The following is a 13574-nucleotide window of genomic DNA, read 5'->3' as shown; positions in this document are numbered from 1 at the left end:
TTTTTCTTACAAAAACGCATGGATTCACTACAGAAGGCCTTTATTCACCCCCCAGAGCCGTGTGACGCTTGTTTTATTATGAATGTGCGCGCTTTATTTGACGACTTGTGGACTGTTCAACTGCAACACCCGCTGACTGCAATGATAGAGCTTGGAATAGCCAGGACAATTTTTTATATAACTCCGACTGGATTCGTCTGAAAGAAGAAAGTCATATACACCTAGGATGCTTCGAGGGTGAGTAAAACACAAGCCAATTTTCATTTTTGGGTGAACTAACCCTTTAAGAGCAGCACACTGCACCAAAATGAGGTTGGATTTAGAGGCACAATGCAAATATGAACATTTCCAATGATCCAGTCAACCTAAACTATCCTGTATGCAAACCAACCTGTCAGCAAAAATGCTGATATCCCTTCACAGATCTCACGTTAACCAGGTTTAACAGGTTGTAATGGCACTCGTCAAACAGATCAGCACCTTTCAGCAGGCAATCCATTGTTTTAGAGCCATTCTTCATATGTGATGCGGTTTTAAAGCATGTCACCAGTTTGGTAAACAGAAAGCAGTTGGTTCAAAATGCATTGGCAGGCCACAAAAAAAACATTAATGACAAATATAAGATACGCTGAAAAATAACAAAAAGGTCCTTCATTGTTAGTTGCTTCAATTGTTGTAGACCAGTGCAATCCTTCCATCATGTGCAAGCAAGGTCCCTGCCTACTCCTGCTTCTCTTCTAGATACTCCTTCACCCGTTTGCGCACATAGAACGCAGTGAGTGCACTGCAACACGCTGTGAAGATAAAAAGAGCCACTGCATCATGAGCCAAGTCTCCATGGAGACTTTCATAGAGAGGTCTCCTCTCGCTATAATCCAGTCGCACGGCTTCGATCTGCACTAGAGTGCAGAGCACAAGGAACACGTGGAAGATCTGATGGCCCTGCCCGATGAAGTCACAACGTCCCGGGAACCAGCGCTCAGGATGGGGGTATGAGAAGAAGTAGGCGCTGATTAAAAAGAAGACGACCTGGTAGCAGTGGTACACCACCGCCTGGTCAGCACAGCCTTGTTCGGAGCTGTAGCATTTATAGATGCGATGGAGCACCGGGCTGATGTCTAAACAGTAGGCCAGGCCCGAGGGAACCACTTGGAATAGCTTGTGAACGAATTTGGGCAAGCTTGGGCTGGCGTACTTGCCGTAGCAGCAGCCCGTACAGGACAGCCAGGCCAGGAAGGCCGCGGCTGGCAAGAAAAAACTTCGCACTTGAGCGTGCCATTCTTGTTCGATGACGTAATAGAAGTGGGCCAGGGCACTGCCATACTGGTATGCGGCTACGCCAACGTAGTCCAAAAAATAAAAGGTGTAGTGGGAGAGCTCAGACTTGGCCGAGAGCAGGTGGGCAAGCGCGCTGCAGACCAGGTAGGTGAAGGCAGCTAGGAGCAGGATGAACAGCGGCTGGGCGTGCGGGTCTCGCAGGAAGTCCACGGTTTCTGACAGCTCCTGAAATTTGACTAAGATAATGAGGGAGGCCAGAAGGTGTGTCCACACATTTACAGACTCATTATGCCTCTGGAACATAGTGAGGAAGTAGTAGCGCCAGTTCTGGTCAGGCGACCTGTAGCCCGTGAATATATGCGACTCACGGAAAACCCACGGCACATCGCTCACCATCACAGTACACGGCAGTTTAGGGAAGGCTGACTCCAGGAAACGGGGGATTTGGCGAAGCTGCTGTGCGTTGATGAACAGCCGCCCAATCTGCTCCATCACAACCGTCGCCATGGTGAGGACTAATTAAGCGGCAGTCTAGTGTGAGATCTGTTTGGGAAAAAGTATTCAACAGTTAAATAGTACCCTTGCTTTATTAAGACCGTTCACTTGGAATAAAAAAATAAAAAAGCTTTTTTTAAACTCTCAATACTTTAATTTGTGTACCAAAAGTGTGAATACATGCATTATACATGAATACATGTAAATGTTAATACATGTAAATCAAATGTATGTGTTTTATAACATTCTGTAGTGGAAATGATGGAAATTATATTAAAAAAATTTTGGAATAAAATAGCTAACTACTTTGACTTGCTAAGGTTAATTTAGCATATAGCATTTTATGTATATCCTAAATCTACTTGTTGTTGTTGTTTGTTTTTTGTGTGTGTGTGTGTGTGTGTGTGTGTGTGTGTGTGTATACATTTCTTTAAATTAATATTTAATTGGGTTTCACACAATTTAGGTCATCCCAGTTTTAAACATCAAATAATTCACATTTTTTATAGTTTAAGATTTAAAGTATGAGCTGGGACAAGGGTAAAACAATTAAAACAAATCAATTAATTGTATTTAATTTAACAGCTTAAAATCTAATTAAATAAATGTAATTTCATTTAATAATTTCATTACCTAAGTTGCACAATCCTTATATTTTTAAAGGTTTGCGTTTTTAAAACGTGCCCTACTTTTTATTGTCTTAGGGTGTTTTCGCACCTGTAGATCGATTGCTTTGTTCCGAAACAGGGATTAAAATTATTACAATGTTGCTTTTTATTCTTGGTGCGGTTCGCTTTCACACGGCAATGTTTCTATATGGACCAAATTTGTTAATACAAGTCACGCGCGAGTAAACTGTTCTCTCATTGGTCAAAGGTTCACGGTTTATTTTCCGGGATTCCATTTAGCTGTCACAGCTGTCATCTGTCAGGATGGAACGACAACAGCTTCGCAGGCTTATTGTTGTTGTTTTTTTGTAGATGTCGTTTAATTTATTTATAAATTTGAGCAGGACTCCAGGATTCATTGGGAAAACATTTTAAAAATGCACATACTAGGAAGAAGAGCAATAAGATGGCATTATAAAATGAAAAAGTGCGCTTTGATTTTGAATGGCGAAGACGTGGCTCACCCACAGATATTCACATGGTTCATTTTGAAGTATTAGCAAAACAACAAAGCTAATGCTTTTCACAGAACTTATGTAATTACCCATTATACATTGTGATGCTTTCTCACTACAACCGAACCGCTCCAGAGTTCGTTTCCAATCGAGCCGAGACCACCTCGTTCAGGCGATCTCGGACGATTGTTTTGGCGCGGATCCGAGCGAGATTGCCGTGTTCACATATGCCCAAACGAACCGAGCTAAGGGGGGAAACGCGCCTGGTTCCGAAACAATGGGCCAGGTGTTATTTTCACGCCTTATGAATGCAAACGCCACAATCTAAGCGATGTATGCAACTTGATACGCGTTAAAGGGGTCATATGATGCAATTTAAATTTTTCCTTTCTCTTTGGAGTGTTACAAGCTCTTGGTGCATAAAGAAGATCTGTAAAATTGCAAAGACTAAAGTCTCAAATCCAAAGAGATATTCTTTATAAAAGTTAAGAGTCAGCCATGCCTACCTAAAACGGCTAGTTCTAACATGCCCCCACACGTCTACGTCTCGATGTGGGAAGATTTGCATAACGCCGCCGGCTGTAGTATTGTTGTTGCCGCCGCCATGTTCAATAATGTACAGTATGTGGAAAATAATGTGTTTTTTTAACCTTAAACCGCATAAACACATTTCATTACACCAAATACACAAAATAATGTTCTTTTTTAGCAGCATCATATGACTCCTTTAAAGTAAAATATCAGGATCCTGAAAACCGCACTTTATGAAAAACATGTTATGACTGTACATTTATTGCGAATACAAAAAAAAGGTTTAACCTGAAATGAAGGTAACGTGATGTAAAACTGGTCGTTTCTTCTTGGACAATGAATAGACATCACCGCTTACGTAACATCAGCTCTCTGCGTAAAGCTTCTCGTGCACATGAATTAATAAGGACGAATCTTACGAAACGAATTCATCGATAATGTCCGGAAAACATAATGTCTGGGGGGGAAATTATTGTTTTTCATTTTCAAATCTATTAAAATTACAAAATAGTAGACAATTTTAGTGATAGCATCCCAAAAGACAGACCCTTCCCACACCCTCAAGCTGTTTCTTGTAAAATCTCGAAAAAAAGGAACGTAAGAAGCCGGAAGCGCAACAATGAAATGTCTTACGAAATTCAACGTCTACAGGTGCAAGCAACAACCCAAAAAGGGGTTCTTTCTTTTCTCATGTACTGTAACGTTACATGTTTTACCAAATGTCGATATCTATCTTGGGTTATACCGATTATTCTTTCTCCGCGTTTACACACTCTATGCTCGGATCGTAACGCACCAAGGCTATGTCTGTTTTTGAAAACTTCATCTAAAAGCATATACAGTGCATATGGGGATTTACTTTTTACCTTTCATCTTGCCTTAAACGTATGATCGGTAATTGAACTGGTTTACCTTTTAAGAGGATAATCCCCTCAGTCGGTGAACTGCATTTAACCGCGCCTTCATATGCGTCTTGAGGAAACGTAACTAAACAAAGAAAATGTCATTATGGAAAAAATATTACGTGAAAATGTGTTGAGCTGGAGAGGCTCCTGTCAGCTCCCTGCAGTACCGCTGTCAGATGGCCGTGAGCTAAAGATTCCTGGTGGGCAGGTAAACTGTCCAATCAGAAAAGCCGAAGAGCATTGTCACCGCCTCCGTCCAAAGAAATTGTCCAATAGGAAACACCTTTGAAGGTGGCGACACCCTGTAAAATGTATGGACTGTGAAATGTGAAACTACTCTCTTCTTATTAATACCGCCTACATTCCCTCTTTAATAAAAGACGAGGTGAGAGCCAATGTGGTATAACACAGACAATATATAAGATATATATATATTTTTTTTTTGGCCACATATGTGCGCCCATATGTGTGCAGTAGCTAATTTACCCTACATTCAGTTAACAGAGCACAGATTTGGGCAAAAGCCACATGTAGACATGTTTAGACACTTTTTTATTGTCAGTGTGAGTCGTTTGAATTAGTAACAGAAAAAACTGTTGAATTGAATTTAAAGGTAATTTCAATATGCACATTGTCTAATATGTTCAGATTGTGAGTGTACTGTTGTTCATTTCTTATGCTGAACTATGTGATGGCTTATCTCTTCACCCACACATACACTCTGCTGACAATGTATCCTTGTCAAACTCGGTGTTAACAGTGGAAACAAAGGTCTACATTGTGAATTTAGACACAGGAAGGCAAATTACTTCATCTGACAAGTAATAAAAGCACATTCCCATGCAGTTTGCAGTCTTGTACCAAAATTACGTTTGAAAATATTTCAAGAATTCCTGTTGTACTTGTCCTTTCAGTGGTAAATGTAATTGTTTTTCATATCGATAGGCTTTTCCATCTATAATACTCTGATTGAATGATTCGGACTGGGTCATAACAATGTATGGGTGCTTTGAAGGTCATTTTTGAACTGGTTGCCCCTTCCTACAACGCAGACAAGCACATGATTTCATTTTTATTTTATTCAATTAAAAAAAACATTTATTCACACAACATATTACTGGACATTTTTTTGGGATGCATGTAGTTGCTTCTACTAAGGGAGTTCAGAATTTGGAAATAAGGTATAATTCATTTTAGAAAGGATTGATGCACTACTTCTGAACACATAATAATGTGACAGCATGTGGACAAGCCATTCATCACTGCAAAGCTGTTTACAACTGCCATACATTTTCATGCACCTAACCATAATAGTTGTCATTGTCAACGTTAGGATTTTTTTGCTGAAATCATTTTAAGACAAATGTTCAAAAAAGCCTTTTCTAATACCTGTTAGACAAACTCAAAACCACTAGATGCCAGTATAGTTCAAACACAGTCTCAAGCAACAGATTTAATTTTTTTATACTCAAACCTTTGCAAGTACTTACTGGAATGCATTGATTTTTTTTTATTAGTGCATACAGAGTATAAATTACTATAAAAGTATGATCTAGTAAAGGAAATGTGTATGGATAATGAAATGTTTAGTTTTCACACTAGGAATCTCAAGCAGATTATAAAGAGTACATCAAAAAGTGTCCTAAAAGATCTAATTATTATTCTGGCAAAACATGTTTTCCATATAGAATTACAGAAACTGCCATTTATCTCCATAATGTACAAATTTTAAGGTGTTTTACTCCACATTACACTCTGGCTGACTGACAGATCAACAAAGAGGCAGTGGCAAAACTGGTACAATAACAAACAACTGTGCAACTTTATTAAGCTCATAGGATGGCAGTACTGATATACAAGGGAACAGGTGGACTTGCACAATGCAGTATACCAAGTATATATTAGACCTATGCATAACACAGGCATGCTTCCCTATCAGTAAAACACTGCTCATTTTAAACGCTACAGAGCTGCAACTGGACAAATCTACAGGTTAGATGGGATGGTGAAAGACAGAACTGAATACACATAAACTGTTGAAATGTTGTGCACCGGCTTTCCCCCAAAACCCCTTAATAAAAACGTGGCAAGTACATGGATCCAAACATGGAAAACTGGCCATTTAATGGAACAAAAAATAAATCTTTGGATACATTAAAAAACCCAATACTATACCCTAAATGAAAATGAAAATTAGAGCGGAAACTTAGTTTTCACCCTCTGCCCCCTCTTTTGTTTCTTTGTTCTTTCGTACCTCTTCGAGCTTCTTGTCCTAAAATAAAGACAAACACATCCATTAACAATGTAAATTAAATAGAACTGAAACTTTACAAAGTAACCTATAATGCATATGCATTCATCTACACACAAACCTTCTCTTTGAATTTCTCATTCATAGCTGCCATGCGTGCTGTGCGGTTTTCTTTGTTGGCTTCCATTTTCTGGTTAAGTTTCTCCTCTGCCATCTTGCTGAAGTTGTTGTTCTCCTCCATTGCTTTCTGAAGGACCTCCTTCTCATGCTCTCGTTTCTCAGCTAAGTGCTTCAGGACCTCTGCCTCATGGTTCTAATATGAGATGGTAAACAAATGAGGAACAGAATGCACAATCACTATGCAATTGATTCCTAAACGACCACTTACCTTGCGTCTCTCCTCTGCCGCTTCCAGTTTTTTCTGGATCTCGTCCAGAGATACCTCCTTCTTCTTGGGGGTGGAAAGTGGGAATTCTCCCTTGGCATCTGGAGCCGAAGGACTCAGGATGACTTCAAAAGCCTGTCCTGAGGCACGCTTGTCCAGTTCCTTAACCTGAATATCTGTGAAGGATAAATCATTGCATTTAATACTCCGTGCTTGATTTCCTTTGCAGAATGATTTCATTTAAATTACAAACAATAGTGAAGCATACTGATTTCGAGATTGGAGCTTAGCTGAGCTTATTTTTGCATCTTACCTCCAGAGGACGCCATTGCACTTTCAACCTCGACGGTTTTACACACCTGCCAAATGAATGCATATAATAATAATATCAGAAAAAATGCAATCGTTTTGCTACTAACGTTGATGCAAGTCATGTTTACACAATCTTTTCTTTTAAGCATATGCCCCTCCCCACATATTAAAAACAAGCCTCCGCTATACAACAGCTTTTCTATCAATGAAAAAAAGAAGGTAGCTATTCATGAAAAATCCATAAGTGGAGTCTGTCCCTACTGTGGTATATACAAGAAAAATATATATAATAACTGTATAAATAATAACTAAAATACACTACTAAAGGGAGTGGCGTCGCCACAACAGTCATGCATAATTTACTAACTGAATGATATTTTGGGAAGGAAACAAGCTGTTAAAAATGCAACAACAAAAAAAATCCTTCTTTATGCTGAAAGCCAAGAAAAGGACGAGTCGCTGCCAGCACAACAACCACCGGATCCATCTATTCAGACGTGCTGTCATCATCATCTAATTAAACGATAATAGTTCAATTAAAATATATACTACGGGGTGTACACTCGGGTGAAATGTAGAGAAAACAAATCAGCATCTCTTTTTGTAATGTAATGAGATCCAACTGGGCACTGAGAGATTAAAACAAAGGGGATATTGTGCAAGAAACAAACAAACGTAGGCTAATCCGTTGAAGTGATTCGTCAAATATTAAGTATAAGACAAACTTCTCATCTTAAATATGACCTGACAACAAGTCATCACCCGATGGTTGAAAATAAACATACAGCCCTTGTGTCTATCCGATGGGATGCAGGATCTCATCTGGAGACAATAGATGGCCGAGATACACCCTGAACCCCCATTATAACAGCCCTCAAAAATCCATAATACCACAAACTATACTATATTACGTATCAATAAGACCCTAATAATGTTCAAGAAGCATGCAAATATGGAATGCAGCGCTTACAAATAGTGGTATTGATGTATCACGCGTTTCCAACAAACCAGATCACACCCTATCTCTCTCATTTCACAACAGACACAACTGCACTGCCCATTGTACAGAATAATCTCAGTGTTGACATGCAAAATGCACAGTTCTATATGTCTCCTAATCGATGTAATAGATAGATTCGAAGGTAAATAATATTATTTGACAGCACAGTTGGTGAATGCACACATAACGAAGACAAAAGGCGTCGAGACCCATTAGATCACCTGTCACTGTACTGTGGGATATATTATGGGATTGTTGTTAAGATTTTAGGTAAAACAGAAAACGGTTCAAGTCCGGCTAACAATAGAATTGATTTTGCACTAGCAAAACGGCAAAATCAACAAGCAAAGCTCAACTAAATGAGAGCCTGTTGGCTAATGTTGAGCTCGACCGTTTGCACAATTCCCTCCCGATTAAACGACGATAAACACAAAACCTTAAGGGTCGCGCCACGACGAGCAGTTTTAGATAACGTTAGATGTGCGTGCTGCTATTTTTAAATTACTTACTTATTTAGCTATGGTAATTCTCTAACCATACAGAATATTCCCGATGCCCTTGTCTATTATCTACACCCCCTCCCCAAAAAGGGAGGTAAATAAGGGTGTGACTGAAATTAAAATCGCAATCATTTGAATTTTTATACTTTAGATGCCTTCTCTTCCTGTCACGTCAGACACGGTTGAGATGTATTGCAAAAATATTATTTTTTGACAACAAAAAAACACCCACCTTTAGTTGCAGTGGAAATCAGTGCTGGAGTTGACCGCGCGAAGATTCCTCTCTGCCTCAGCGTCAACCGTTCGCGCAAAAGAGGACCAAATTGTGTTACGTCATATTTGGATGTGACCAATGATCGTCGAGTAGAGAATTCTGGGATATGTAGTACACGATGGAAAATATCTGATTTACTTTTAAATTATTTGCGTAATATATATGAATGCATTCACATTAAGAGTGTACAATGCTTGTTTCTCAAAATAAATTGAGTCATAAATTATAAATGGACAGTTATTAAACAATTAATTTCTTTGAACTATTATTTCAGACACAATTTGTTTTTTGTTTTTTTATTGAACATAACCATTTTTATTATTCCCACTTAACCACTGAACCACGCATACAGAATTGTGGGATATCATAGCAAAAGATACATAAAACTGACCAGATATACAGTAGTGTACAGTGAGTATCCTAGTATGCTAGTATACTAGTTTAGAATACAATGAAAGCTTAATTTAGAGTAGTAAAATTTGACAGCTTGTGACTAGGAAATTCATTTTTCTTTAAAATGAGGCTATAATGGAACAAGCGAGTCCTGACCTCACCCCTATTGTTAGTCATCTCACAACTAGTAGACTACAGCCCAATAAATTCGTAGAACAAAGCAGCGACAAGTCTGTGACCTGCTTTAGTTTTTGGAGCAAAGCAATATGGCAATTAACAGTTCACTTGGCATTAGTGATTGTTTTGCTTCTGTTCTTCCAATGCCTCAATGAATCCTCTATCAGTGCATGAACTTTAGCTAAATGGCAGAGCTGATAGTCTCAGCACTGCGTTTCAAGCTGACTGGTTTTTACTGCTGGTGTTTGTTTCCGTGCCACTGAATGGTCTTGGTCTCTGTTTGAGAAAAGCAAATGTGGGAGTCAGTTGTTTTGACTATTTTAATGCATTCATTCATTTAGAAGATGCTCTTATCCGAAGTGACTTTCAAATGTGGAAAACACAACACATACTGGCATGCAATTGCATTACATGAGATTATTTGATATTTTTTGCTCCTCTGTTAAATATCTCTCTAATATTTTCCTTGTAGGCCTCATCTCTGTCCAAAAGTGCCTGTATCATCCTCTGCCAGTCTCCTCCTGCCCCACCCAGGATCTCATTCATCCTGTTTGAGTGGGGAGACATTTTGTAAGCTGCCCAAGGGAAGGGGGAGCAGATGGTGCTTAGATGCCTCGCCCTGTCTAGGGTCTCTGGTGTCTTACACAAAGACACAAAGGGAGCTGAGAAACCCCCTGCCAAGGACATATTTTGGCTGTTATCACTGGGGGTGATACAGGGGTAACACAGGGTATCATAAAAGCTATATTTTAAACAACATTTAAGTGATTATAAATAAGTTCATCAGCAGGCCTTCCATAACTATAAGATATACTTGCTACACGTGTTGCTTCCCACACATGTTGCTGACTGTTTGGAATTAAGCAAAGAACTGTAACATATACAGTATGTGTATGTATATATGTGTGTGTGTGTGTGTGTGTGTGTGTGTGCGTGCGTGCGTGCGTGTGTGTGTGTGTCTGTCTGTCTAAACTTTTTGACACCCAGTCAGACAATGGTACAGTATAAAAATTTCAATGCATCCAAGCATTGATTTTCCTGTGTTATGTGTCGCCCTAATTATTAGTGGGCTAGACCCACTTATAACAGGCTGACACTCGATCTGTTAACATGCTTTTAAAGCCACTTTATACACAGCCAGATGTGCACTTTGACTGATCCACGTGCACCAGATGTGCATAGATGAATGTAAGCTGGAAGACTTTATGCCAAAATATTTTAAGATAAATGCACTGGAACATCTATTGGCTAGATTGTGGATCATGCTGCCTGCAGGCAGACAGACAGATACTGTGCATTTCATTTCCCACCGCTGACAGTGACCCACTTTACAGAACCACTGTGCGACAGAGAGACTCTCTCTCTGTCTCTAACGGACCAGTGAATCCACACTAGCCTGAATGGGTTCAGCATAAAACACCTCTGCTTGAATGCTGGTATGCTTCTAATATGCAATGCTTGCTTTTTTGAAAATTTTCTCCCTGGCCCTATAGGCTGAAGTCATCTCATTTTTAGTTGGATGCATGGATGATGTCATGAAACGTAATGCCATGTAGTGTTATGTAATGTTCGTTCTCTTTGGACAGAGTGTGGGTAGTTATGCTCCCATAAGAGCAAAGCTCCTCCCCTATTCTAACCACAATAGCATACTGGTTGCACATGCTTTTACACACAAACACATCCCCTCCCAATTTCTCTCTTTTCTGTCTCCCAAAGCCTTTAAGGTAAGACAAAGGAAACCATTATCTAATTTTGAACCAAAATAAAACAACAAATAGATAAGCCACCTGTCTTTGCAGACATTATATGCTAATTGAGTGCAGACTTTTTACATTTAAATTTTTCATATAAATATGTATATAAAATAAAATGTTATGTGCATATAATATATCTACAATATATGCATCTATACATATAGAATCAAATAGTCTGATTTGTTTATCAATTCCATATATAAATTCAATATTTTGCTATATGAAATAACAAAAATAGAATCAAGACAAAATGTCTGATTTGATCATCATTTCTATATATATATATATATATATATTAAAATCAAAATGTTTTGTTTTATATAATAAACTTTATTTTTCTTCAAGGCAAAATGTCTAAATTGATCATCATTTCTATATTTAAGAATTAGTATGTGAGGGCCTGTCATTGACTGGCTTTATCACAGTCATCCGTCCCTAATGTATTAAGCAGTTAATGCAGTGTAAAGCATTAGTTTGCCATTACATCACTAGAATCTAAGTTTAACATGTGCTCTCTGCCGCCTCCATTAGAGGCTGAATAAGCTGGTGATGAATTATAAATAAATGAAGTCCTCATCTCTGAGCTGGGTCGTCCAGTCCCTCTCCAGTATTTTTTTATTTTTTTGCCCCTGTGACCTGAGTTCAAATGGCAAACCCTTTCCCTCTCCTCTGTCTGTGCTGTCAAGGACCAAGTGTGTTAACATCACATTGGTGTAGATTTATAATGTCACACATCTGGTGTTATAGAGTATTCTTGATGCTTTCTGTTCTCTTCCACACACATCTGCTGTCTCAATATAAAGTAATACTTTAAAATCAGTGAGATATTTTGCTAGAAAGTATTTGATGCAAATGTATGCAGCTTTTTTTCTCCTTGCAAGTTTATTTCAGATCACTGCATATAGAATCCCATTTCCGCCACAGAATGAAAAAAAAGAATTAAAACTTATCTCACTATTCAGACTTTATTTTTTGCAATTCCGAGTTTACATCAGCCAATTCTGACTTAATTTGTTTTGCAATTCTGAGTTTAGAGCTCCTCATTTTGAGTTAGCATTTAGCAATTCTGATTTTTTTTTTTCTTACAGAAATGCTAGTTTGCATCTCACAATACTGACATTTGTATTTGAATTTTTAGTTTCTGAGAAAAGTCAAAAATTTGAGATATTACACTTGATGTTTTGAGAAAAAAAGTCTAGATGTTTAAGGAAAGTTCGAGAAAAATTCAATTTGACAAAATTGAAAATTGAGAAAATTCGATAATTTTGAGATGTTAAGTGAAAATTGTAAAATATAAACTTTTATATTGTAAAATATAAAAAACATTTTTTTAAATAACATCTCATGTTTGATTAACAATTGTGGATAATATTCATCCCTACAATCATTACAGAGGATGTTTACCATGAAGCAGGCTGTTCCAGGATCAGATTAAAAATATTACACCCAACAATGAGACTAGTCTCTTCACAAGCTAAACTCTACTGCTCTCCTTGGCACTTTTCCTTTTGTGTCTCTCCCAGCGGTGCCCAAGTGGAAAAATACCATCGTCTCCTAGGAGGGAGTGCTGAAAGGCTGACGGTTGCTCCAGTATAAAGTTGTAATGTTGGTAGGCGCCTTGTTCAAACTGCACAATGGAGAGGCAGATATCAGCTGCCTAGTTTTCCTCAGCCTAGAACGGCTCGCCAACATTTTAACAAAAGATCCGATTATAACGGTCAGAAAGCGGGTGAGCTGAATACCCGCCTAGTCGGTCACAAGGGAGAGGGTAAATTCTGTTAAATCTGTCTCCTGGTTTTTTATACCTATGCAATGAATGACACCAAACACACTGTAAACCGATCAGGGGACTATACTGTTCTTAACATATGATAGTAACACCAAGAAACGCTTAAGGCAGCAACTAAGCTCTTTCTTAGGCTACTGTTTTATTACAGCTAAAGCATAATTAGTGTTCAATTCTTGAATTAAGGCATCTAATGAGTCGGTTGTTTTTAGTGTAACAAAAACATACAGCGCAGTCTGTGCATTCAGATTCCAGAATGACTGACTTTAATGAGTCAGTTCTGTTTGGTGAATTAAACACATATAGCTTACAACTATTGACTGGTTGTTCATATGACAAAGTGTAGTGACCTATTATGCCCCTTTTTACAATATGTAATATAAGTCTCAGCTGTCCCCAGAATGTTTCAG

At 38.4% G+C, this 13574-nt stretch overlaps 2 protein-coding genes across 4 annotated transcripts; both read right to left on the bottom strand.

Annotated features, from left to right (window-relative positions):
* Window positions 1-225: 225 nt before the first annotated feature.
* Window positions 226-4526, bottom strand: LOC107732831 (membrane progestin receptor alpha-B). 2 transcript variants are annotated; one of them, XM_016544251.1, is made up of 2 exons: window positions 4452-4526; window positions 226-1821 (listed from the first exon to the last, which is right to left on the bottom strand). In XM_016544251.1, the coding sequence occupies exon 2, from the start codon at window positions 1783-1785 to the stop codon at window positions 721-723; it is 1065 nt and encodes a 354-aa protein (XP_016399737.1). In that variant the 5' UTR covers window positions 1786-1821; window positions 4452-4526; the 3' UTR covers window positions 226-720. The 2 variants fall into 2 exon arrangements, with proteins under 2 accessions (XP_016399737.1, XP_016399736.1); XM_016544250.1 differs by having other exon boundaries at window positions 4340-4498.
* Window positions 4527-5842: 1316 nt separating this feature from the next.
* On the bottom strand, window positions 5843-9090 carry LOC107732832 (stathmin-like). 2 transcript variants are annotated; one of them, XM_016544253.1, is made up of 5 exons: window positions 9013-9090; window positions 7282-7327; window positions 6972-7144; window positions 6705-6896; window positions 5843-6604 (listed from the first exon to the last, which is right to left on the bottom strand). In XM_016544253.1, exons 2-5 carry the CDS (start codon window positions 7295-7297, stop codon window positions 6539-6541), a joined length of 447 nt encoding a protein of 148 aa, XP_016399739.1. In that variant the 5' UTR covers window positions 7298-7327; window positions 9013-9090; the 3' UTR covers window positions 5843-6538. The 2 variants fall into 2 exon arrangements, with proteins under 2 accessions (XP_016399739.1, XP_016399740.1); XM_016544254.1 differs by lacking the exon at window positions 9013-9090 and adding an exon at window positions 8790-8813.
* Window positions 9091-13574: the final 4484 nt, after the last annotated feature.

This window comes from Sinocyclocheilus rhinocerous, unplaced genomic scaffold (assembly GCF_001515625.1).
Source record: "Sinocyclocheilus rhinocerous isolate Xijiao unplaced genomic scaffold, SAMN03320098_v1.1 scaffold1151, whole genome shotgun sequence".
In the NCBI taxonomy this organism is placed as follows: domain Eukaryota; kingdom Metazoa; phylum Chordata; class Actinopteri; order Cypriniformes; family Cyprinidae; genus Sinocyclocheilus; species Sinocyclocheilus rhinocerous.
The sequence above is the reverse complement of the archived record's forward strand: the minus strand, read 5'-3'. Positions and strand labels throughout refer to the sequence as shown.

Coding starts and splice junctions, on each gene's coding strand:
- LOC107732831 (XM_016544251.1), bottom strand. CDS start 1,785: ATGGCGACGGTTGTGATGGAGCAGATTGGGCGGCTGTTCATCAACGCA.
- LOC107732832 (XM_016544253.1), bottom strand. Junction 6,897..6,971: donor CGGCAGAGGAGAGACGCAAG/GTAAGTGGTCGT, acceptor ATCTCATATTAG/AACCATGAGGCAGAGGTCCT. Junction 6,605..6,704: donor ATGAGAAATTCAAAGAGAAG/GTTTGTGTGTAG, acceptor TCTTTATTTTAG/GACAAGAAGCTCGAAGAGGT.